General features: G+C 47.3%; 1 protein-coding gene and 1 pseudogene across 2 annotated transcripts; one reads left to right on the forward strand and one right to left on the reverse strand.

Annotated features, from left to right (window-relative positions):
- Positions 1–783: 783 nt before the first annotated feature.
- LOC311107962 (trypsin-1-like) lies at positions 784–16,879 on the reverse strand (annotated as a pseudogene). Its single transcript has 7 exons — positions 16,858–16,879; positions 3,420–3,501; positions 3,153–3,274; positions 1,846–2,086; positions 1,531–1,667; positions 1,294–1,395; positions 784–917 (listed from the first exon to the last, which is right to left on the reverse strand). The product of its transcript is annotated as a trypsin-1-like (transcript).
- A 4,814-nt stretch (positions 16,880–21,693) lies between these two features.
- Positions 21,694–23,376, forward strand: LOC311122225 (trypsin-1). The gene is made up of 6 exons (XM_084158045.1): positions 21,694–21,767; positions 21,950–22,100; positions 22,267–22,517; positions 22,687–22,823; positions 22,933–23,034; positions 23,208–23,376. The coding sequence occupies exons 1-6, from the start codon at positions 21,728–21,730 to the stop codon at positions 23,253–23,255; spliced, it is 729 nt and encodes a 242-aa protein (XP_084014171.1). The 5' UTR covers positions 21,694–21,727; the 3' UTR covers positions 23,256–23,376.
- The last annotated feature ends 848 nt before the right edge of the window (positions 23,377–24,224 follow it).

The following is a 24,224-nucleotide window of genomic DNA, read 5'->3' on the forward strand; positions in this document are numbered from 1 at the left end:
CACAGTTGAAGTGTACCTATGATAAAAATTACAGACCTCTACATGCTTTGTAAGTAGGAAAACCTGCAAAATCGGCAGTGTATCAAATGCTTGTTCTCCCCACTGTATATTTATAGCCAAACACCTCTTATTCATTAATATGCAGGTATTGTCATGTGATGGCCCAGGGCTGAGCCCTGAATGTTCGGGAACTCTGATGATGCCTCTGATTGTCCCTCTCAATAATGGAGGTTACGAAATCTCTTACTGTGAATATTGAAGTACAGTATTTAGCATCTGAACTGAGTCTGACTGATTTAATATTCTATGGATATTGACTCTAAATCATGCAACCCAGTATACAAACATTATGTAAGATCCAACCATATTCATGTTGCACCACATAGTATTTTAGTAGCAACACAACTCTCACAGAGAGAATACTCTAAATGGGTAAGAAGGAGGAGCAATTATGCCACACTTTTAACATCCCTATATCAGCTATTGTGAGCAGCAAGGCATCAATACACAACTATACAAAATTATCAATGTAATCAATAATGTTCCTTGTTGTATCTTGTTGTGGTTAAGGTAGGGTACCATGACACAATGAATTTACCCCCTGCATCTTTTAGTAAGAAAATATCCATACTTAAACAATTTGCTGTGTGTTACTAGTTTCTCTGGTGTTTACTAGTAATACTACTTGACATGAGAAGATAGAAAAATACCTTTACAAAGATTTCTAAGGAGAGTGAGAGTACAAATACAACAGAAAAAAAGTATTTAGTGTTAAATGTATAATCTCCTGTGCAAAACGTGGATGTTGAACTGCACAGGATGTTGTAGAGTTGTGGGACCGTACTGGAGGACCAAAGCTAGGATCAGACTTAGTAGGTGGCCATGGTGCTGGTCAGCCAGTCATTGAAGATGCACACCTGGAGGAAGAGAAGGAGAAGGGAGACATCAGTAGACACAGGGCCAAGTTACTGTAGATCTGGGATAAAGTTGGTATTATTGAAGTTAGAAACATGTAGTTGTGACAGGGGTGAACCAGTGGTCTGCTAAAGGAATGCTGTCACAAACCCATTATAGAATTTATTTGAAACTACATTACATTTTAGTCATTTAGCAGACACTCTTATCCAGAGCGACTTAAAGTTAGTGCATAAATTATTATTTTTTACACTGGTCACCCGTGGGAAACGAACCCACAACCCTGGCGTTGCAAACGCCATGCTCTACCAACTGAGCTACACGGGACTACATGATGCTTTAACCCACAAACTTAGCAGCAGAAGCCTATATTCTTACCTTGGCGTAGACACCAGGGTTACCGGGCTCGGCACACCCATATCCCCAGGACACAACACCCTGCAGCTCACCGTTGCACACCACAGGGCCACCGGAGTCACCCTGAGAGAGAGAGAGAATGAGAGATTTACTTCACTGTTTCTCTGTACTGTATTTTTGGTCTTAATAGTTTTGATAAGCTGGTCAGAGGCAGTAGTAGAGCAGGACTAGCCTCTACAGGTCAGTGCTGTTCAGTACCTGGCAAGAGTCCTTGCCTCCCTCCAGGAATCCAGCGCAGAACATGGCATTAGTGATCTGACCAGGGTAGGAGTTGTCACAGTCGTTGAAAGACAGGATGGGGAGGTTCAGGCACTGCAGCTTGTCGCTATCGGCGGCTGTAAGGATGGATGAGAAATGAAAGAATGGATAGAAAGAAAGAAGGGGGAGTGAAAGGCAGAACATGTCAATTATGTATCATTTACATCTGAACACTGGCAATGGTTACCTGACCAAGTATATTTTATAACCTAGCCCCAAAATACATGAAAGTATTGACGTTGGTGCTGTACTCACTGGAGCTCATGGTGTTTCCCCATCCAGAGACGACACACTTGGTGCCAGCGGGGGCACAGCTGGTGGGCAGAGCAACAGGCTGCACGTAGGTGTTGAGGGTGGCGGGCTTGCTCAGCTTGATCAGCATGATGTCATTGTTGATGTTGTAGGAGCTGTAGTTGGGGTGGGGGATGACGCGGGAAGAAGAGATGAACTGCTCGCTACCCTCAGTCCTGGCAATGTTGTGCTCGCCCAGACGCACCTCCACATGAGAGAGGGAGAGAGGTCAAATTTATTAACTTAGTTTTAGTGTTTATATTTAACTATGTCCTTTAGTTTAGTTCCATCCAAACATTATTTTGCAAGTAAAGTACCTGTCGGATACAAACAAACTCACGACAGGCCAGATAGAAACAGTATAATATTAGGTTAACTTTCCTAAATATTGACAGAACAAAATACGCTAGACAGGGGTGGACACAATATATTGGAAGTAGTTTACATGTTACTTACGACTTGTAGCAGTGAGCAGCAGACACCACCCATCAATCAATCAATCAAATTGTATATATAAAGCCCTTTTTACATCAGCAGATGTCACAAAGTGCTATACAGAAACCCAGCCTAAAACCCCAAACAGCAAGCAATGCAGATGTAGAAGCATGGTGGCTAGGAAAAACTCCCTAGAAAGGAAGAAACCTAGAGAGGAACCAGGCTCTGACGGGTGGCCAGTCCCCTTCTGGCTGTGCCGGGTGGAGATTATAACAGTAGATGTTCAAACGTTCATAGATGACCAGCAGGGTCAAATAACAGTGGTTGTAGAGGTTGCAACAGGTCAGTACATCAGGAGAAAATGTCACTTGGCTTTTCATAGCCGGGCATTTAGAGGATGCAATAGCAGGTGCGGTAGAGCGAGAGAGTTGAAAACAGCAGGTCAGGGACAAGGTAGCACGATCGGTGAACAGGTCAGGATTCCATAGCTGCAGGCAGAAGAGTGGAACCTGGAGCAGCAGCACGACCAGGTGGACTGGGGACAGCAAGGAGTCATCAGGCCAGGTAGTCCTGAGGCATGGTCCTAGGGCTCAGGTCCTCCGGGATGGGAGGGAGAAAGGGACAGGGGGGGTCGGGAGACACTGTGGCCCCGTCCGACGATACCCTCAGACAGGGCCAACCAGGCAGGATATAACCTCACCCACTTTGCCAAAGCACAGCCCCCACACCACCAGAGGGATATCAACAGACCACCAACCTACTACCCTGAGACAAGGCTGAGTATAGCCCACGAAGATCTCCTCCACTCACTGCACGAGCCTGAAGGAGTGACAAACCGATGTGCTGGAGATCAGGGAGCCACCGCAGAAGTGGTAGCCAGACTGCAGAGACACCTGGTGGTGCTGGGAGTAGGCCTTGCACTCATACCCTCCGGCGATCTTGTCGTCCTCCGTGGCGACTAGAAACAGAGAGCAGGCACATTCTTAGCTATATTACCTCACCTTTTGAGATTATTTAAAAAAGCATAGCACTATGATAAAAGTGGAATAACATTTCTTAATAATGTAAAAACACATTTGTGATGTTAGTATGACAATTTTTACACTGCTCCAATGAGCAGAGCAAAGACCAGAGAAATCATGGTTGCTGTGTGATCCTGTCGATGAAAGGGGTTAATCTGCACCCCTGGTTTATGTACCGCCCAGTTTCATGGAACTGTTTGGTGAGCAAATAATACAGCAGGTAGCATTAAGCTGTAAAATGTCAGAAAGCTGTGCATCCCCACCACTCACTGGTGAAGGTCAAAATATGGGAAGGGTCAAATCAAATCAAATTTTATTGGCCACATGCGCCGAATACAACAGGTGCAGACATTACAGTGAAATACTTACTTACAGCCCTTAACCAACAGTGCATTTATTTTTTAATAAAAAAGTACAATAAAACAACAACAAAAAAGTGTTGAGGAAAAAAAGAGCAGAAGTAAAATAAAATAACAGTAGGGAGGCTATATATACAGGGGGGTACCGGTGCAGAGTCAATGTGCGGGGGCACCGGTTAGTTGAGGTAGTTGAAGTAATATGTACATGTGGGTAGAGTTAAAGTGACTATGCATAAATAATTAACAGAGTAGTAGCAGCGTAAAAAGATGGGGGGGGGGGGGGGGGCAGTGCAAATAGTCAGGGTAGCCATGATTAGCTGTTCAGGAGTCTTATGGCTTGGGGTAGAAGCTGTTGAGAAGTCTTTTGGACCTAGACTTGGCACTCCGGTACCGCTTGCCGTGCGGTAGCAGAGAGAACAGTCTATGACTAGGGTGGCTGGAGTCTTTGACAATTTTGAGGGCCTTCCTCTGACACCGCCTGGTATAGAGGTCCTGGATGGCAGGAAGCTTGGCCCCAGTGATGTACTGGGCCGTTCGCACTACCCTCTGTAATGCCTTGCGGTCGGAGGCTGAGCAGTTGCCATACCAGGCGGTGATGCAACCAGTCAGGATGCTCTCGATGGTGCAGCTGTAGAATTTGAGGATCTGAGGACCCATGCCAAATCTTTTCAGTCTCCTGAGGGGGAATAGGCTTTGTCGTGCCCTCTTCACGACTGTCTTGGTGTGTTTGGACCATGATAGTTCGTTGGTGATGTGGACACCAAGGAACTTGAAGCTCTCAACCTGTTCCACTACAGCCCCGTCGATGAGAATGGGGGCGTGCTCAGTCCTCTTTTTTTTCCTGTAGTCCACAATCATCTCCTTTGTCTTGGTCACGTTGAGGGAGAGGTTGTTATCCTGGCACCACACGGCCAGGTCTCTGACCTCCTACCTATTGAATGTCTCATCGTTGTCTGTGATCAGGACTACCACTGTTGTGTCGTCGGCAAACTTAATAATGGTGTTGGAGTCGTGCCTGGCCATGCAGTCATGGGTGAACAGGGAGTACAGGAGAGGACTGAGCATGCACCCCTGAGGGGCCCCCGTGTTGAGGATCAGTGTGGCAGACGTGTTGTTACCTACCCTTACCACCTGGGGGCGGCCCGTCAGGAAGTCCAGGATCCAGTTGCAGAGGGAGGTGTTTAGTCCCAGGATCCTTAGCTTAGTGATGAGCTTTGAGGGCACTATGGTGTTGAATGCTGAGCTGTAGTCAATGAATAGCATTCTCACGTAGGTGTTCCTCTTGTCCAGGTGGGAAAGGTTAGTGTGGAGTGCAATAGAGATTGCATCATCTGTGGATCTGTTGGGGCGGTATGCAAATTGGAGTGGGTCTAGGGTTTCTGGGATAATGGTGTTGATGTGAGCCATGACCAGCCTTTCAAAGCACTTCATGGCTACAGACGTCAGTGCTACGGGTCGGTAGTCATTTAGGCAGGTTATCTTAGTGTCCTGGGCATGGGGACTATGGTGGTCTGCTTGAAACATGTTGGTATTACAGACTCAGTCAGGGACATGTTGAAAACGTCAGTGAAGACACTTGCCAGTTGGTCAGCACATGCTCGGAGTACACGTCCTGGTAATCCGTCTGGCCCTGCGGCCTTGTGAATGTTGACCTGCTTAAAAGTCTTACTCACATTGGCTACGGAGAGCGTGATCACATAGTCATCCGGAACAGCTGGTGCTCTCATGCATGCTTCAGTGTTGCTTGCCTCGATGCGAGCATAGAAGTGGTTTAGCTTGTCTGGAAGTCTTGTGTCACTGGGCAGCTCGCGGCTGTGGTTCCCTTTGTAGTCTGTAATAGTTTTCAAGCCCTGCCACATCCGACGAGCGTCCAAGGCCAACATCTACGTGAATGAGACTCAAACCTATCAATCACCTTGCAAAATGTAGGCCTACCTTTTCATTACGTTTTGGTAAACGTTGTGTCTTATTAGTCCCAGTACAGTGTTTATTAATTGTTTTAAATGCAAATCCTTGCTGTCTGGATTTGAGTTAATTACAGATTTAAGACTGGATTCAATCCGTACACGGAAGTATCATTGAAGATCAGCGTTAGTATGTGAAGGTAATTTCCGATTGAGCTGACATATACAGCGTTTACTGTGAGTGCAGTCTCCGCAAACATTGCCTTTAAATTTCAATCGAGTTCTAACACGGATCTTCTGTGAACTTCTGCGATACGGATTGAATCCAGCCCTTAATTTCTACCAGTAGACAGTGATACATATACAGTACGCTACAACTGACAGTTTGATATCGAAGGTATTCTCTGCAGTTCAGAATGTATCTTGACCTCAAAAGGACTGCAACACAGCTGTGTGGTTCACACACACAATCTATCCAAGGCCTACCATAGCTTTGTAGATTAGATTTTTTATTTAGTCACATGCACAGGGTCGCAGATGTCATTGCAGTGTACAGTGAAGTACTTAAGCTCCGAGCTCCAACAGTGCAGGTGTGAATGAAACGATACAAGACAAATTATATATACATATTTACAACTGTGACAATTATTAAAATTAAATGTCCATAGAGGGAGCAGCATGTCAATTTGGGTGGGGGCAGGGTAGATGTCGGTTGGGGGGGGGGGGGGGGTTAGGATGTCCAGGTGGGCAGGAGGGGAACAGGGACCAAGTAGTTGACTAGTGGTGGCTATTCAACATCCTCATGGTCTGGGGGTAGACTCTATTGGCCAGTCTGTTAGTTTTAGCCATGATGGTCGGTGCCGTTTAAGTTGAGGGAGGACGATTCTTTTTTTAATGAGCATGGCCTTATTTCTATTACAGCATATTGGATGACTGTCATTCATCTTCCATTCACCCAGCTCAATGTAACATCGATAGGTTTAGGTTACTACATGATACTCTAATTTTCTTATACCCATCATGAGGTTGCTACAACCTAGCCTATAAATGAAAGTTTACATTGTATGTGCACAGGTCGAGAGAAATTTGAGTAATCAAGGTGACAGACATTGACACATTCAATACCGCCTTGCCTGCATCTAGCTGATCTAGGGTGTAGTCATTAGTCCAACAGTTGCAAACAAGAGTTTCTATTGGACAAATCGTTGTATAATTCCTTCTCGCATCTACGCGCTCTCCTCCTCTCACCTTTTCCCTTCACTTGTAGACTTCAGTGCACAACACATCAGCTGTCTGTGACCAGGCAAAAAAACCTTTCCAAGCCAAACCTTCATATCATAACCACTGACCGCTACACACAGCCTACATCGTTGTCACCATATTAGCTAACATCATAGTCTAGTCAACATAGCTACTATAACTAACGCGTAAGTAAACCCACTACAATCATGCAGTACAGTGTACATTCAGCAAGCAGTTTAGCAGTTAATAAAACCAAAAGCTTACCTTGACTTGGAAGAGTTTCAGTGTTGGATAGCCATAGCCATCTAGCTAACATAGCATCCCTCTCAGTTTGAGCCGGGTGTTTGAGTAGGCTAAACTATCTATCTGAATTATCTAGCTAAGTAAGTGAAAGTGGAAAAATAAAATACAATGAAATATAACTAGCTAACTCTCTCTCTCTGGCTTCTTCATTTTTAAAGAAATTAATTTGATCAAAACTGTTCAGCTATTGTCTTTCACTCTCTTTGAGTCAACTACTCACAACATTTTATGCACTGCAGTGCTAGCTAGCTGTAGCTTATGCTTTCAGTACTAGATTTATTCTCTGATCCTTTGATTGGGTGGACAACATGTCAGTTCATGCTGCAAGAGCTCTGATAGGTTGGAGGACATCCTCCGGAAGTTGTCATAATTACTGTGTAAGTGTATGGAAGGGGGTGAGAACCACAAGCCTCCTAGGTTTGGTATTGAAGTCAATGTACCCAGAGGAGGACGGAAACTAGCGTCCTCCGGCTACACCATGGTGCTACCCTACAGAGTGCTGTTGAGGCTACTGTAGACCTTCATTGCAAAACAGTGTGTTTTAATCAATTATTTGGTGATGTGAATATATTTAGTATAGTTTTATATAAAAAGGCTAACTTTTCAAAAAAGGTTTCTGTCACAGATTCAGCCGAGGCTGCTCCTCCTCCTTGCTCGGGCAGGCTTCGGCGTTCGTCGTCCCTGGAGTACTAGCTGCTGCCGATCGATGTTTCGGTGTTTGTCTTGTTTGGTCTTTATTGTTTACACCTGTTTCCCATTATGTTTTATTATGTTCCCTTTATAACCCTCTGTTTCTCATTGTGTAGTGTGCGTAATTGTTTTGGTCTTTGCGGCAGTTGCCTATGTGTGCGGGTCTTATTATTTCCTCGCTGTTTGAGGTTGCCTGTGTGCTTTGTATTTTGCACTGCATCCAGTAAAGTTTCTGCCAGTAGCTCAGTGTCCTGCTCTTGACTTCGCCTACCGCATACACGTCGCTGTGACAGAATTACGCACCTTTAAACATGGAGTCAGCAGGAGCGGCGGTGCCAGCTGGATCAATAGAAGAGCGCGTAGAATAACAAGCGGCTATGATCCAGGCTCTCGGCACCGCCATGGAACAGGTGGTGAAAACCGTGGAGCGATGGGAAAGAAGAAGTTGGTCTACACCTCCTCCGACGATACCACCACCATCAGCTATGCCCATCGCTTCATCTCCGGGGTCCAGTGGGATTCGGCTCTCGCTCCCGAGGGCTTATGAGGGCACAGCTGCCGGGTGTCAGGGTTTCCTGCTCCAGGTGGAACTATACCTGGCAACCATCCACCCGGCGCCCTCGGGATACGAGAGCGTGTCCGCCCTCATCTCCTGTCTGTCCGGCAAGGCGCTGGAGTGGGCCAACGCCGAGTGGGGGGGAATAGACGCCGCTACAGTCAACTATGCAGAGTTCACCCGCCGCTTCAGGGCAGTATTCGATCATCCACCAGAGGGTAAGGCGGCGGGTGAACGTCTATTCCACCTTCGACAGGGGAGGAGGAGCGCGCAGGAGTTCGCACTGGACTTCCGGACACTGGCTGCCAACGCGGGATGGAATGAGAGGGCCCTCATTGACCACTACAGATGTAGCCTGAGGGAGGACGTGTGTCGGGAATTGGCCTGCAGGGACACCAACCTAAAATTCGATCAACTGGTGGACATGTCGATTCGCCTGGACACCCTGTTGGCTACCCGCGGACGTCCGGACTCGGGGCCGTCCATTCCATCCCCCAGCACTTCCGAGCCGACCCCGATGGAGCTCGGAGGTGCTGGTACTAGGAGAGAGACTAGGAGAGAGGCCGTCCCCTGCACCAACTGGGGCCGCAGAGGACACACTGCTGGTCGGTGCTGGGGAGGGTCTCCTCGGAATCGAGGCAGTAGGCCGCGCACTGATGAGTCATTCCAGGTGAGTAGGCGCCCAACTCACCCAGAGCTCCCTGTTGCGCATATGTGTATTAAAGTTGTGTTTCCCGAGGTTTCTCCTCATTCCCAGCATAAAGCGCTAGTCGATTCAGGTGCAGCTGGGAATTTTATCGATCGCCATTTCACCCATAAGTTAGGGATTCCTATAGTTCCAGTGGATGTGCCCTTCCCTATCCATGCCCTAGATAGTCACCCTTTGGGGTCTGGGTTGATTAGGGAGGTCACGGCGCCGCTCAGGATGAAAACACAGGAGGGCCATGAGGAGATAATTCGGTTGTATTTGATTGACTCTCCTGCGTTTCCCGTGGTGTTGGGGCTTCCCTGGTTGACGTCTCATGACCCCAACATTTCATGGCAACAGAGGGCTCTCAAGGGATGGTCTGATCAGTGTGTCGGGAGGTGTGTGGGTGTTTCCGTAGGGGCCACGACGGTGGAAAGTCCGAACCAAGTTCCCACCATGCACATTCCACCTGAATATGCCGATTTGGCTCTCGCCTTCTGGAAAAAGAAGGCGACTCAATTACCACCCCATCGACAGGGTGATTGTGCGATAAACCTCCAAGTAGGCGCTGCGCTTCCACGTAGCCATGTGTATCCTCTGTCTCAGGCGGAGACGGCGGCTATGGAAACATATGTCGCCGAATCGCTGAGACAGGGATACATACGGCCGTCCACTTCCCCTGCGTCCTCGAGTTTCTTTTTTGTGAAAAAGAAAGATGGGGGTTTACGCCCGTGTATTGACTACCGTGGTCTCAATCAGATCACCATTGTCACACCCTGGTTCTGGGACTCATTATTGTTGAGCCAGGGTGTGTGCAGTCTAGTTGTTCATTTCTATGTTTGGGTGATTGTTCTTGATTAGTCATATGACTCCCAATCGGAGGTAACGAGTGTCAGCTGTCGGCTCGTTATCTCTGATTGGGAGCCATATTTATTCTGTGTGGTTTCTCCTTGTTTTGTGGGTTTTTGTTCCATGTTTCTGTCAGTGTTACAGAGGACTTCACTATCGTCATTTGTTGTTTTTCGTGGTTGCTTTATTAAATAAAAGTCATCATGTTCACTCCACGCGCTGCGTATTGGTCCGCTTCTTCAGACGATCGTGACAGAAAAACCCACCATCAAAGGACCAAGCAGCGTGTCCGGGAGCAAAGAGACTGGACATGGGAGGAAGCGCCTGGTAAGGAAATCGAGAGGCTGGCGATGGCCCAGGTGGGCAAATCGTGGTCCTGGGAGGACATGCTCGGGGGCAAGGGACCTTGGGGGAAGATCAAGGCCCTGGCGAGAGAGGAGCAACGGCGTCAGCAGGGCCATCATCGTTGGAAGGACGAGAGGCAACCCCAAAAAGTTTTTTGGGGGGGGCACATGGCTTGGACGACGGGGCTCACGGAGGCAGAGAAGGGGCGAATTCAAGAGGCCACCAGGTTACGGGGGCTACTGGTTAAAGGAGGGAAAGGAGATGTAGAGGCACGGCGTGAGAGACTGAGGTGTGTATCCAGTCCGGTCCGGCCCGTTCCAGTTCCCGGGGTAGAGCCAGTGGTGTGTGTCCCCAGTACGGTCCGGCCTGGTACGGCCCCTCGCACCAAAGGGACGGTGCGCGTCTCCAGCCCGGTCCGACCTGTTCCTGCTCCACGCACAGAACCTACGGTGTGCGTCGCCAGCCCAGCCCGGCCTGTTCCTGCTCCACGCACAGAACCTACGGTGCGCTTCGCCAGCCCAGCCCGGCCTGTTCCGGCCACTTGCACCAGGAATACGGTGCGCGTCGCCAGCCCTTTCCCACCAGTGCCTACACCACGCCCCAAGCCTCCTGTGTGTCTCCCGAGTCCTGTGCATCCTGTTGCTGCTCTCCGCACTAGGCTTTATGTGCGTTCCCAGGGTCCAGCATGCCCTGTTGCTTCTCTCCGCACTAGCCCTTATGTGCGTTCCCAGGGTCCAGCATGCCCTGTTGCTGCTTCCCGCACTAGCCCTGAGATGCGTGTCCTCAGCCCGGTACCTCCAGTTCCGGCACCACGCATCAGGCCTACGGTGCGTCCCCAGGGCCAAGCATGCCCTGTTGCTGCTTCCCGCACTAGCCCTGAGATGCGTGTCCTCAGCCCGGTACCTCCAGTTCCGGCACCACGCATCAGGCCTACGGTGCGTCCCCAGGGCCAAGCATGCCCTGTTGCTTCTCCCCGCACTAGCCCTGAGATGCGTGTCCTCAGCCCGGTACCTCCTGTTCCGGCACCACGCACCAGGCCTACGATGCGCCTCAGACGGCCAGAGTCTGCCGTCTGCCCAACGGGGCCTGAACTGTCCGTCTGCCCAACGCCGTCTGAACTGTCCGTCTGCCCAACGGCGCCTGAACTGCCCGTCTGCCCAACGCCGTCTGAACTGTCCGTCTGCCAAGCGCCGCAGGAACTGCCCGTCTGTACTGAGCCTGCAAAGCCGCCCGTCTGCCATGAGCCTTCAGAGCCGTCCGCCAGACCGGAGCCGCTAGAGCTCTCCGCCAGACAGGAGCAGCCAGAGCCTTCCGCCAGACAGGATCAGCCAGAGCCTTCCGCCAGACAGGAGCAGCCAGAGCCTTCCGCCAGACAGGATCAGCCAGAGCCTTCCGCCAGACAGGATCAGCCAGAGCCTTCTGCCAGACAGGATCAGCCAGAGCCTTCCGCCAGACAGGATCAGCCAGAGCCTTCTGCCAGACAGGATCAGCCAGAGCCTTCCGCCAGCCAGGATCCGCCAGAGCCGTCCAGCCAGGATCCGCCAGAGCCGTCCAGCCAGGATCCGCCATTCAGTCCGGTGCTGTCCCTCAGGCCGGTGCTGCCCCTTAGTCAGGTACTGTCCCTTAGTCCGGTGCTGCCCCTTTGTCCGGTGCTGCCCGTTAGTCCGGTGCCGCCCCTTAATCCAGTGGGGTTTAGTTGGGGGGTGGTCATATGGAGGAGGCTAGGGAAGCGGGTGGTGACTAAGGTGGGGTGGGGACCACGACCAGGGCCAGAACCGCCACCGTGGGCAGACGCCCACCCAGACCCTCCCCGAGACTGTATGCTGGTGCGCCCGGAGTGCGCGCCTTTAGGGGGGGGTACTGTCACACCCTGGTTCTGGGACTCATTATTGTTGAGCCAGGGTGTGTGCAGTCTAGTTGTTCATTTCTATGTTTGGGTGATTGTTCTTGATTAGTCATATGACTCCCAATCGGAGGTAACGAGTGTCAGCTGTCGGCTCGTTATCTCTGATTGGGAGCCATATTTATTCTGTGTGGTTTCTCCTTGTTTTGTGGGTTTTTGTTCCATGTTTCTGTCAGTGTTACAGAGGACTTCACTATCGTCATTTGTTGTTTTTCGTGGTTGCTTTATTAAATAAAAGTCATCATGTTCACTCCACGCGCTGCGTATTGGTCCGCTTCTTCAGACGATCGTGACAACCATCAAATACAGCTATCCTCTCTCTCTGATTGCTAGTATGACGGAGTCATTACACGGGGCGCGATTCTTCACAAAATTGGATCTCAGGAGTGCGTACAACCTGGTGCGCATTAGGGAGGGAGATGAGTGGAAGACAGCATTCAGTACCACCTCGGGTCACTATGAGTACCTCGTCGTGCCATACGGGTTAATGAATGCTCCTTCAGTCTTCCAATCGTTTGTGGATGAGATTTTCCGGGACTTGCATGGACAGGGTGTAGTGGTGTATATCGATGACATTCTAATATACTCCGCTACTCGCGCAGCGCATGTGTCCCTGGTTCGTCGGGTGCTTGGTAGACTGTTGGAGCATGACCTGTATGCAAAGGCAGAGAAATGTATGTTCTTCCAGGAGTCCATCTCCTTCCTGGGACACCGGTTGTCCGCGTCAGGGGTGGAGATGGAGATTGACCGTGTTTCAGCCGTGCGCAATTGGCCGACTCCCTCCACGGTGAAGGAGGTGCAGCGGTTCTTGGGCTTTGCCAATTACTACCGGAGGTTTATCCGGGGCTTTGGGCAGGTAGCAGCTCCCATTACCTCCCTGCTAAAGGGGGGTCCGGTGCGTCTGCAGTGGTCGGCTGAGGCGGACAGGGCTTTTAGGCATCTGAAGGACCTGTTTACCTCGGCTCCGGTGCTGGCACATCCGGATCCCTCTTTGGCGTTCCAAGTTGAGGTGGATGCGTCCGAGGCTGGGATCGGTGCTGTACTGTCTCAGCGCTCGGGTACGCCACCTAAACTCCGCCCATGTGCTTTCTTTTCTAAGAAGCTCAGTCCGGCGGAGCGCAATTATGATGTGGGGGACAGGGAGCTGTTAGCTGTGGTGCAAGCCCTGAAGGTGTGGAGGCATTGGCTTGAGGGGGCTAAACACCCTTTTCTCATTTTGACTGACCATCGTAACCTGGAGTACATCCGGGCGGTGAGGAGGCTGAACCCTCACCAGGCTAGGTGGGCTATGTTTTTCACCCGATTTGTATTTACGCTCATCTATAGACCAGGGTCACAGAACGCTATGGCAGACGCCCTGTCCCGACTATATGACACAGAGGAGAGGTCCATTTAGCCTACTCCCATACTTCCGGAGTCTTGTCTGGTGGCACCGGTGGTATGGGAGGTTGATGCGGACATCGAGCGGGCGTTACGTACCGATCCTACTCCCCCACAGTGTCCAGAGGGTCGGAAGTACGTGCCGCTCGAGGTTCGTGATCGATTAATATATTGGGCTCACATGTCACCTTCCTCTGGCCATCCTGGTATTGGACGGACAGTGCACTGCCTTAGTGGAAAGTACTGGTGGCCCACTTTGGCTAAGGACGTGAGGGTTTATGTTTCCTCCTGCTCGGTGTGCGCTCAGTGTAAGGTGCCTAGACACCTACCCAGAGGGAAATTACAACCCCTACCCGTTCCACAACGACCGTGGTCTCACCTCTCGGTGGATTTCGTCACGGACCTTCCCCCCTCCCAGGGGAATACGACGATCTTGGTCGTTGTGGATCGGTTTTCAAAGGCCTGCCATCTCATTCCTATGCCAGGTCTCCCTACAGCCCTACAAACTGCTGACGCCCTGTTTACACACGTCTTCCGGCACTACGGGGTACCTGAGGATATAGTGTCTGATCGGGGTCTCCAGTTCACCTCTAGAGTCTGGAGGGCGTTTATGGAACGTCTGGGGGTCTCGATTAGCCTTACCTCAGGGTTTCACCCCGAGAGTAATGGGCAGGTGGAGAGAGTGAACCAGGATGTGGGTATGTTTCTGAGGTCCTATTGCCAGGACTGGCAGGTGGAGTGGTCGGAATATATCCCCTGGGCAGAAATTTTCCAAAACTCACTTTGCCACTCCTCAACTAACCTTACGCCTTTTCAGTGTGTGCTAGATTATCAGCCCGTCCTGGCACCTTGGCATCAGAACCAGATCGAAGCCCCTGCGGTGGACGAGTGGTTTCGGCGCTCGGAGGAAACCTGGAACGTTGCGCATGTCCATCTATAGCGAGCGATCAGGCGGCAAAAGGCGAGCGCCAATCGCCACCGCAGTGAGGCTCCGGTGTATGCACCGGGAGATCGGGTCTGGCTCTCGACCCGAAACCTGCCCCTTCGCCTGCCCTGCCGGAAGCTGGGTCGGCGGTTTGTGGGGCCATTTAAAGTCCTGAGGAGATTGAACGAGGTATGTTATAGGTTACAACTGCCCATTAATTACCGCATTAACCCCTTGTTCCATGTGTCTCTCCTCAGGCCGGTAGTAGCTGGTCCACTCCAGGAGAGTGAGGTACGAGAGGCTCCTCCGCCCCCGCTGGACATCGAGGGGGCTCCGGCGTACTCAGTCCGTTCCATCTTGGATTCGAGGCGTCGGATGGGGGGCCTGCAGTATCTCGTGGAGTGGGAGGGGTACGGTCCGGAGGAACAGTGCTGGGTCCCTAGGAGGGACATCCTAGATCCCTCCATGTTGAGGGATTTCCACCGGAGTCATCCGACTCGCCCTGCTCCGCGTCCTCCTGGCCGTCCCCGAGGCCGGGGTCGGCGCACGGCTGGAGCTGCGCATCAAGGGGGGGGGTACTGTCACGGATTCAGCCGAGGCTGCTCCTCCTCCTTGCTCGGGCAGGCTTCGGCGTTCGTCGTCCCCGGAGTACTAGCTGCTGCCGATCGATGTTTCAGTGTTTGTCTTGTTTGGTCTTTATTGTTTACACCTGTTTCCCATTATGTTTTATTATGTTCCCTTTATAACCCTCTGTTTCTCATTGTGTAGTGTGTGTAATTGTTTTGGTCTTTGCGGCAGTTGCCTATGTGTGCGGGTCTTATTATTTCCTCGCTGTTTGAGGTTGCCTGTGTACTTTGTATTTTGCACTGCATCCAGTAAAGTTTCTGCCAGTAGCTCGGTGTCCTGCTCTTGACTTCGCCTACCGCATACACGTCGCTGTGACAGTTTCACTATTTATATTTTTATGAAATTAACTTAGGAGGATAGTCCTACTCTTCCTCCTCTGAGGAGTCTCCACTGTGTACTGCCCATGTCTAAGTGATGGAAGCAGGGAGAACAGGCCGTGGCTCGGGTGGCTGAGGTCCCTGATGATCTTCTTGACCTTCCTGAGACACCTGGTGTTGTAGGTGTCCTGGAAGGCAGGCAGTGTGCACCCAATGGTGCGTTTGGCTGAGCAAATTGGGTGAAAGGGGTTTTATTGGAAAGTCATACAAGGCTTCCGTATAAATAGACTCTGTAAATGCGGCCATGAGTTCATTACGTAAGTTGAAAACATAGGTTTTTCCTTAAATCATTATTCTGTAAGTTGGGATAAAGGGGTAAATTGAACCACCCTTGTTTCTATAATATTTAGGAAGAGGCCATCATTTCATGGAGTCTGTGAAGGAAGAAACCAAATTAAAAAAAGTGGTAAGCAAGTTGGTTCCAAAAAGCAGATTTTCACCAAGTCAAATTAATTTATTGTGTTAGAGGTTTCATGACGCTTGTATCTAAACCAAAGTATGGTAGATCATTTTAAGATTGTTCTATACATCAGTTGGGGTCTCTATAAGCTTCAATATGAGGTCCTAAACTTAGCACGAAAGTGCATCCTTGTAGCTGTGTGGGCTAATATAGTCAAAATGTTTGCCTTAGGGTAAGTTGAGAAAATGGCCATGGGGTATTTTGCTCAACTTACCCTTGCAAGAAATTATCGCTGGGATATGAGGTAACAACAGGGCCTATGTTTTCAAAACTGTAATGTTTATATTAATTCTGATTATTTCCAGGGATACACAACTTCCTAAAATATATGTAGATATATTTTTTGAAAGAATACTATATTTCCCTTGACAGAGTACTGCTGAATGTAAAAAAATTGCTCAACTTACCCCACTCTCCCATATGCAGTTAATGTCAAACACTCAAAGTAAGCACACACTTGAGTAGCGTAATTTATTATTTTCTGTATTAACACAACAATGAAATGAACTGTATACCTTTTACAGTAGATTCAAGTGTTTTATTTGGATTAAAATCCTGTACATTTACTGTATTAATGTCTTTATATACACACTTTTAAAATACAAGTCAGAGAACAATTTGGCGCAGAAATCTCGGAAATAGATTTTAAAAGTGAGTATACTTTTAAAAGTGAATGTTTGGGACAACAGGCCTTCTGAATGCCGAATTTCTGAATACTACTAAATGCAAATTCAGTAATATTACAACAATATGAATGCTGATGCTCGCTTTTCAGAAATTGTTCTCCTACTGCTGGTTAGTACCCATTGCTTTTAAAGTTTGGAGAGTAATTACTGATAGTAAAATATGTTACAAGATCAAATAAATAGGTTAATTCCCAAAATATATGTACTGTTGAAGGTTCTACTTACATGCCTGCAGCATAGAGTACATATTCATGAATATAGTGAAATACTAGGTTCTGTTTGGTATCAAGGGAGTGTTGATTGAAGTGGAATGTCTACATTTGTGACAGTTAATAAATGCTGTAATTACAACAGCTGAAAGCTACAGTCTGTTATTGGTACATCCATTTTTTGACATTTAAATTAACGATATGACCATTGATTCTTGAAGAGAATAACTTATAAATGCCTCAATCTGTCGTACCCCATCAGAACGCAACACATACGTTTGTTGTACACAAACACATATATCTTCAAAACAGGGGCTGTGATTCAAAGATATGTGCATTGTCGACCACTCTCTATAGCAATCATTCATATAAGGTTCATTTGTAATTTGGGTGAACTATCCCTTTAACATTGTAAACTGTTAGGAGGAATTATTGTATTGGAAACTTCATATTATAAACATTAGTTATGTATTCTATGGAGTTATGGTTGTGTTCATTTCAGAGAGAACTGATTTGTCACAAGTGTTACAACTGCTATGTATTTTCTCCATTGCTCTATTAAATCAAAATGTACTCTATATTAGGTGAGTCTTCTGTATACAGCAGTTTTATATTGCTGCTACAGTATGCTATTGAACACATAGTGTTATGTGGTAATGAGCCAAAATCAGTTTGGCTACTGGTACATGGTACATATAGTATATACAAAATGATGAATCTGACCAAGTCCTAGGGTTAGAAGTGAGCCAGGGGTGTGTTCAGTTCGCTTCAACGTTTGCTACGTTGAGTGACTGAATAATACGTTTCCCCAAACAGGTGCGTACCGTTCTTCAACAGCCTTTGAGGCACGTTTGCTCCCATTTGGTGGGTGTGGTGAGGTGTGGCCTGATCATTATGGGTGTGACCATTTGTAATCGCAAAACTTGTGCAGCACACCTCTGGGCCACCATAATCAAAACGTATTTCAACTCGTCGTTCAGCACAATACCATTTCCATTTAATTCAACGTTACACACATTCTGTCATACTTAACGCAACACCGGGTTGAACATATAGCTGGGGTTATGGTTAGTGTTAGGATTAGCGTTAGTGTTGAGGCTAGAGTTACGGTTGAACCAAAATGTGCATTGAGCCAGGGATGTAGCTCAGTTGGTAGAGCATGGCGTTTGCAACGCCAGGGTTGTGGGTTCGATTCCCACGGGGGGGGCCCCCCCCAAAAAAGGTGATATTTTGTGTTGGATCATTTATTTTGAAATGGATAAAGTTGTTATTTTGAGTTGGCTAAACGGATTGATTAATTTGACTTGGCAAACATACTTTTGTATATATAGTGTATGTGGACACCCCTTCAAATTAGTGGATTTGTCTATTTCAGCCACACCCATTGCTGACAGGTGTATAAAATCTTGCACACAGCCATGCAATCTCCATAGACAAACATTGGCAGTAGAATGGCCTTACTGAAGAGCTCAGTGACTTGCAACGTGGGACCGTCATAGGATGCCACCTTTCCAACAAGTCAGTTCGTCAAACTTCTGCCCTGCTAGAGCTGCCCCGGTCAACTGTAAGTGCTGTTATTGTGAAATGTAAACATCTAGGAGCAACAACGTCTCAGCCGTGAAGTTGTAGGCCACACAAGCTCACAGAACGGGACCGCTGAAGTGCGTAACGCGTAAAAATAATCTGTCCTAGGTTGCAACACTCACTACCGAGTTCCAAACTGCCTCTGGAAGCAACGTCAGCACAAGAACTGTTCGTCGGGAGCTTTATGAAATTGGTTTCCATGGCCGAGCAGCCGCACACAAGCCTAAGCTCACCATGCGCAATGCCAAGCGTCGGCTGGAGTGGTGAAAAGCTCGCCACCATTGGACTCGGGAGCAGTGGAAACACGTTCTCTGGAGTGATGAATCACGCTTCACCATCTGGCAGTCCGACGGACGAATCTGGGTTTGGTGGATGCCAGGAGAACGCTACCTGCCCCAGTGCATAGTGCCAACTAAAGTTTGGTGGAGGAGGAATAATGGTCTAGGGCTGTTTTTCATGGTTCGTGCTAGGCCCCTTAGTTCCAGTGAAGGGTAATCTTAACACTACAGCATACAATGACATTCTAGACGATTCTGTGCTTCCAACTTTGTGGCAACCGTTTGGGGAAGGCCCTTTCCTGTTTCAGCATGACTTGACTGGCCTGCAAAGAGCCCTGACCTCAACCACATCAAACACCTTTGGGATGAATTGGAACGATGACTGCGAGCCAGGCCTAATCGCCCAACATCAGTGCCCGACCTCACTAATTGTGGCTGAATGGAAGCAAGTCCCCGCAGCAATGTTCCAACATCTAGTGGAAAGCCTTCACAGAAGAGTGGATGCTTTTATAGCAGCAAAGGGGGGACCAACTATTAATGCCCATGATTTTGATATGTCCACATACTTTTGGTCATGTAGTGTATTATAATGAGTAAGTTAAATGTTTACATTGAGTTGGGTACACTGATTGATTGATTTAATTTGGGTAGACGTATTATTCTGAGTTGGTTACATTTATTATTTTTGAGTTGGGTAAACTTTACCCAATTTTTGAGTTGGGTAAACTTTTTGCGTTGGGTCCTCAGATCCTCAAAAAGTTATACAGCTGCACCATCGAGAGCATCCTGACTGGTTGCATCACCGCCTGGTATGGCAACTGCTCGGCCTCCGACCGCAAGGCACTACAGAGGGTAGTGCGTACGGCCCAGTACATCACTGGGGCCAAGCTTCCTGCCATCCAGGACCTCTATACCAGGCGGTGTCAGAGGAAGGCCCTCAAAATTGTCAAAGACTCCAGCCACCCTAGTCATAGACTGTTCTCTCTGCTACCGCACGGCAAACGGTACTGGAGTGCCAAGTCTAGGTCCAAAAGACTTCTCAACAGCTTCTACCCCCAAGCCATAAGACTCCTGAACAGCTAATCATGGCTAACCGGACTATTTGCACCTCCACCCCATCTTTTTACGCTGCTGCTACTCTGTTAATTATTTATGCATAGTCACTTTAACTCTACCCACATGTACATATTACTTCAACTACCTAAACTAGCCGGTGCCCCCGCACATTGATTCTGCACCGGTACCCCCCTGTATATAGCCTACCTACTGTTATTTTATTTTACTTCTGCTCTTTTTTTCTCAACAGTTTTTTGTTGTTGTTGTTTTATTTTACTTTTTATTAAGAAATACATGCATTGTTGGTTAAGGGCTGTAAGTAAGCATTTCACTGTAATGTCTACACCTGTTGTATTCGGCGCATGTGGCAAATAAAATTTGATTTGATTGATTTTGATCTTCACTCAACAATACTTTTTCGGTAAAGAAAGGTATTATTTTAAATTAGATGCATGTATTACTTATTATTATTTTGAGTAGGATACAATTATTATTTTGAGTTGGGTAAATTGGTAGATTTAAGTTGACTCATTTTTTATTAATAAAAAAGAGTGGATTGAGAGTTTATCACTTCACATTCTCCCCTACTGTTCTTTCCCATTACTGATGTTTAGAATTGCTAATTTTGGTTTCATCGTTATGGCAACATACCTGAGAAAGGAGCTGTGGAGATGCTGTCATTATCACCACAGACAGCCTCATAATTAAGAGAGCCTTGGGTACATCCCCATAGAACACATACCTCTGATTAAAGGCTTGGTATTACTGAGTTATTACTTTAGAATGAACAAGTATTGTATTTACTCATTTTTACATTGTATTTACATTAGGCTAAGGTTAGGGTTGAGCTGGGTTCTGGACATGAAGTTAAGGTTGAGGGTTAGGATTTAGGTTGAGTCAGGATGTGGACATAAAGTTAGGTTAGGGTTGAGCCAGGATGTGGACATGATGCTAGGGTTAGGGTTGAGGCTAGGGTTAGGGTTCGGGTTGAGCAGGGATGTGGGCATAAAGTTAGGGTTAGGGTTGAGCCAGGATGTGGACATGAAGCTAGGGTTAGGGTTACGGTTAGGGTTAGAGTTATGGGTAAGGGTTGAGCCGGGGTGTAGACTTTAATCTACTGTCAACCACAGGAGGTTGGTGGCACCTTGATTGGATAGGATGGGCTCGTGGTAATGGCTGGAGCGGAATTAGTGGAATGGTATCAAATACATCAAACACATGGTTTCCATTTGTGCCGTTCCAGCCATTATTATGAGCCTTCCTCCCTTCAGCAGCATCCACTACTGTCAAGGTACAACTGTTTATTTGAATCTTGTGTTAATACCTAATATAATAAATTGCACTACCCAAGTGTGTGCTTACTTTGAGTGTTTTACTGTATATTAACTGCATACAGTATAACTTATGTAATGAACTCATGGCCACATAATGTATACAGAGTCTATTTTGACGACAGCCTTGTATGACTTTCCAACAAAACCCCTTAAACCCAGTTTGCTTGTTTACAAAGCTCAAATTGGCGGAAAAGCTGTGTTTGTCAACTTCTCCAAGATAATACCAATGTGTGAACCACACAGCTGTGTTGCAGTCCTGTTGAGGTCAAGATACATTCTGAACTGCAGAGAATACCTTCGATATCAAACTGTCAGTTGTAGCGTACTGTACATGTATCACTTTCTTCTGGTAGAAATTCAATCAAATCCAGACGGCAAGAACCTGCACTTAAAAAGTACTGGGACAATTTAAAACATATATTTTGCTTTATGCTGACTTTAGGGTCAACTTCATTCCACTCCATGATGGAAACTGCTGTGTCATAATGCTGACCTTGGCAGTGCACCTTTTGGCTCTGATTGGCTTTCCCTTGACCAATCAAACAGTTCCATTAAATGAGGCGGCACACCCAATTCTGTATATAAACCAGGGGTGCAGATTAACCCCTTTCATCGACAGGATCATACAGCAACCATGATTTCTCTGGTCTTTGTTCTGCTCATTGGAGCCGCTTGTGAGTCTAGTAATGATCATAGAAAAAAGAACAGGACTGTGTTATGACACTAACATCACACATTTGTTTCTTTGACATTATTAAGAAATATGTTGTTGTTGTTGTTTTATCATAGTGCTATGCTTTTCCATCTCAAAAGGTGAGGTAATATAGCTAAGAATGTGCCTGCTCTCTGTTTCTAGTCGCCACGGAGGACGACAAGATCGTCGGAGGGTATGAGTGCAAGGCCTACTCCCAGCCCCACCAGGTGTCTCTGAACGTTGGGTACCACTTCTGTGGTGGCTCCCTGGTCAACGAGAACTGGGTTGTGTCTGCTGCTCACTGCTACAAATCGTAAGTAGCCTACCAAGTGAACTACTAGCAACATATTGAGTCAATAACAACTAGCAACAATTTGATAAGCTTAACTTTTGCAAAACTAAATGACACAAAGGTGAACTCCATATTCACATGAACTGTGAAAGTAAAAAACGTACAAGTGGAACTCTCTCTCTTTCAGCCGTGTGGAGGTGCGTCTGGGCGAGCACAACATCAAGGTGACTGAGGGTAGCGAGCAGTTCATCTCTTCCTCCAGTGTGATCCGTCACCCCAACTACAGCTCCTACAACATCGACAATGACATCATGCTGATCAAGCTGAGCAAGCCCGCCACCCTCAACTCCTACGTGCAGCCTGTTGCTCTGCCCACCAGCTGTGCCCCCGCTGGCACCATGTGCACCGTTTCTGGATGGGGCAACACCATGAGCTCCAGTGAGTACAGAACCTGGGTCAAAGGTTACATGTGCAAGTTGGTTATCTTCATGGTGGCCGAGTGTGTAGAGGCATGGAAAATGTAGGTCTACTATTAAAAACACAACGTCATTATTTCTAACCATAACTCCCTCTCTCCCTCCCTCCCTCTTTCTCCTTCTCCTTACAGCCGCTGACAGCAACAAGCTGCAGTGCCTGAACATCCCCATCCTGTCCTACAGTGACTGTAACAACTCCTACCCTGGAATGATCACAAACGCCATGTTCTGTGCTGGATACCTGGAGGGAGGCAAGGACTCTTGCCAGGTACTTACCACTCTGACCTCCCATCAGTGGCACTACAATCATGACTTTAAATTGACTTTTTCAGTTCAATTGATATAAATAATTGTATATAACTTTCTCTCTCTCTTAGGGTGACTCCGGTGGCCCCGTGGTGTGCAACGGTGAGCTCCAGGGTGTTGTGTCCTGGGGTTACGGATGTGCCGAGCCCGGTAACCCCGGTGTCTACGCCAAGGTAAGACAGAAACATAGTTTTCCTGTTGTGTTTGAGGAAAACATCAACATACATACATCACTTGGTTTCCCAAAAGAAAAAGACATTGAGTGTATAAAACATAGATTGATGGTTCTCATGTTGCCTCCCATTGAGTGTCCACTAATGTCTTCCTTCTCCTTCTCTTCCTCCAGGTGTGCATCTTCAATGACTGGCTGACCAGCACCATGGCCACCTACTAAGTCTGATCCTAGCTTCGATCCTCCAGCACGGTCCCACAACTCTACAACATCCTGTGCAGTTCAACATCCACCTTTAATACTGGAGATTTAATACTAATGACAAATAAAGCATTTAACATCATTTCAGTTTACTGAGTATTTTTCCCAAGGTTAAATAAAAAAATTAATATACTCTCAAAGGTTCTTTTTACATGCCTGCAGCATAGAGTACATATTCATGAATATAGTGAAATACTAAGTTCTGTTTGGCATCAAGGGAGTGTTGATTGAAGTGGAATGTCTACATTTGTGACAGTTAATAAATGCTGTAATTACAACAGCTGAAAGCTATAGTGTGTGGTTGGTACATACATTTTTAGACTTTTAAATAAACACTATAACCATTGATTCTTGAAGAGAAAAATGCTCAGGTAATCTGTCGTACACCCATCAGAACGCAACAAATAAGTTCATTTTACTCCATTGTTTGTAAACAATGTAATTGTAAACAAACACTGTATAACTGAAACATGGGTCATGATTCAATCACATGCGCATTGTTGACAAGCGCATTGCTCTGTCGATAATTTTGCTTTTGAAAGGCAATTTACTACTCTCTATAGCCCTCAACTCAACTCTAGAACAGAAAACCAGCAGGCTCCGGACCTTGTAGGGCAGGGTTCTTCAATTCCGGTCCTGGAGGGCCGAAACACCTCTGTTTTTCATCCTCTCCTTCTAATCAGGGGCTAATTCAGACCTGGGACACCAGGTGAGTGCAATGAACTACCAGGTAGAAATAAAAAACAGAAGTGTTTCGGCCCTCCAGGACCGGAATTGAAGAACCCTGTTGTAGGGTAAGAGTTGAATACCCCTGCTCTATAGCAATCCTTAAGATAAAATGTATTTGTAATTTGGTTGAACTATCCCTTTAACCTTTTAAATTGTTATGAGGAATTCTCAATATGAACATCTTTGTATTGGAAACGTCAT

This window comes from Coregonus lavaretus (genome assembly GCF_964263955.1).
Source record: "Coregonus lavaretus genome assembly, chromosome: 3".
NCBI lineage: Eukaryota > Metazoa > Chordata > Actinopteri > Salmoniformes > Salmonidae > Coregonus > Coregonus lavaretus.

Coding starts and splice junctions, on each gene's coding strand:
- LOC311122225 (XM_084158045.1), top strand. CDS start 21,728: ATGATTTCTCTGGTCTTTGTTCTGCTCATTGGAGCCGCTT. Junction 21,768..21,949: donor TCTGCTCATTGGAGCCGCTT/GTGAGTCTAGTA, acceptor CTCTGTTTCTAG/TCGCCACGGAGGACGACAAG. Junction 23,035..23,207: donor ACCCCGGTGTCTACGCCAAG/GTAAGACAGAAA, acceptor CTCTTCCTCCAG/GTGTGCATCTTCAATGACTG.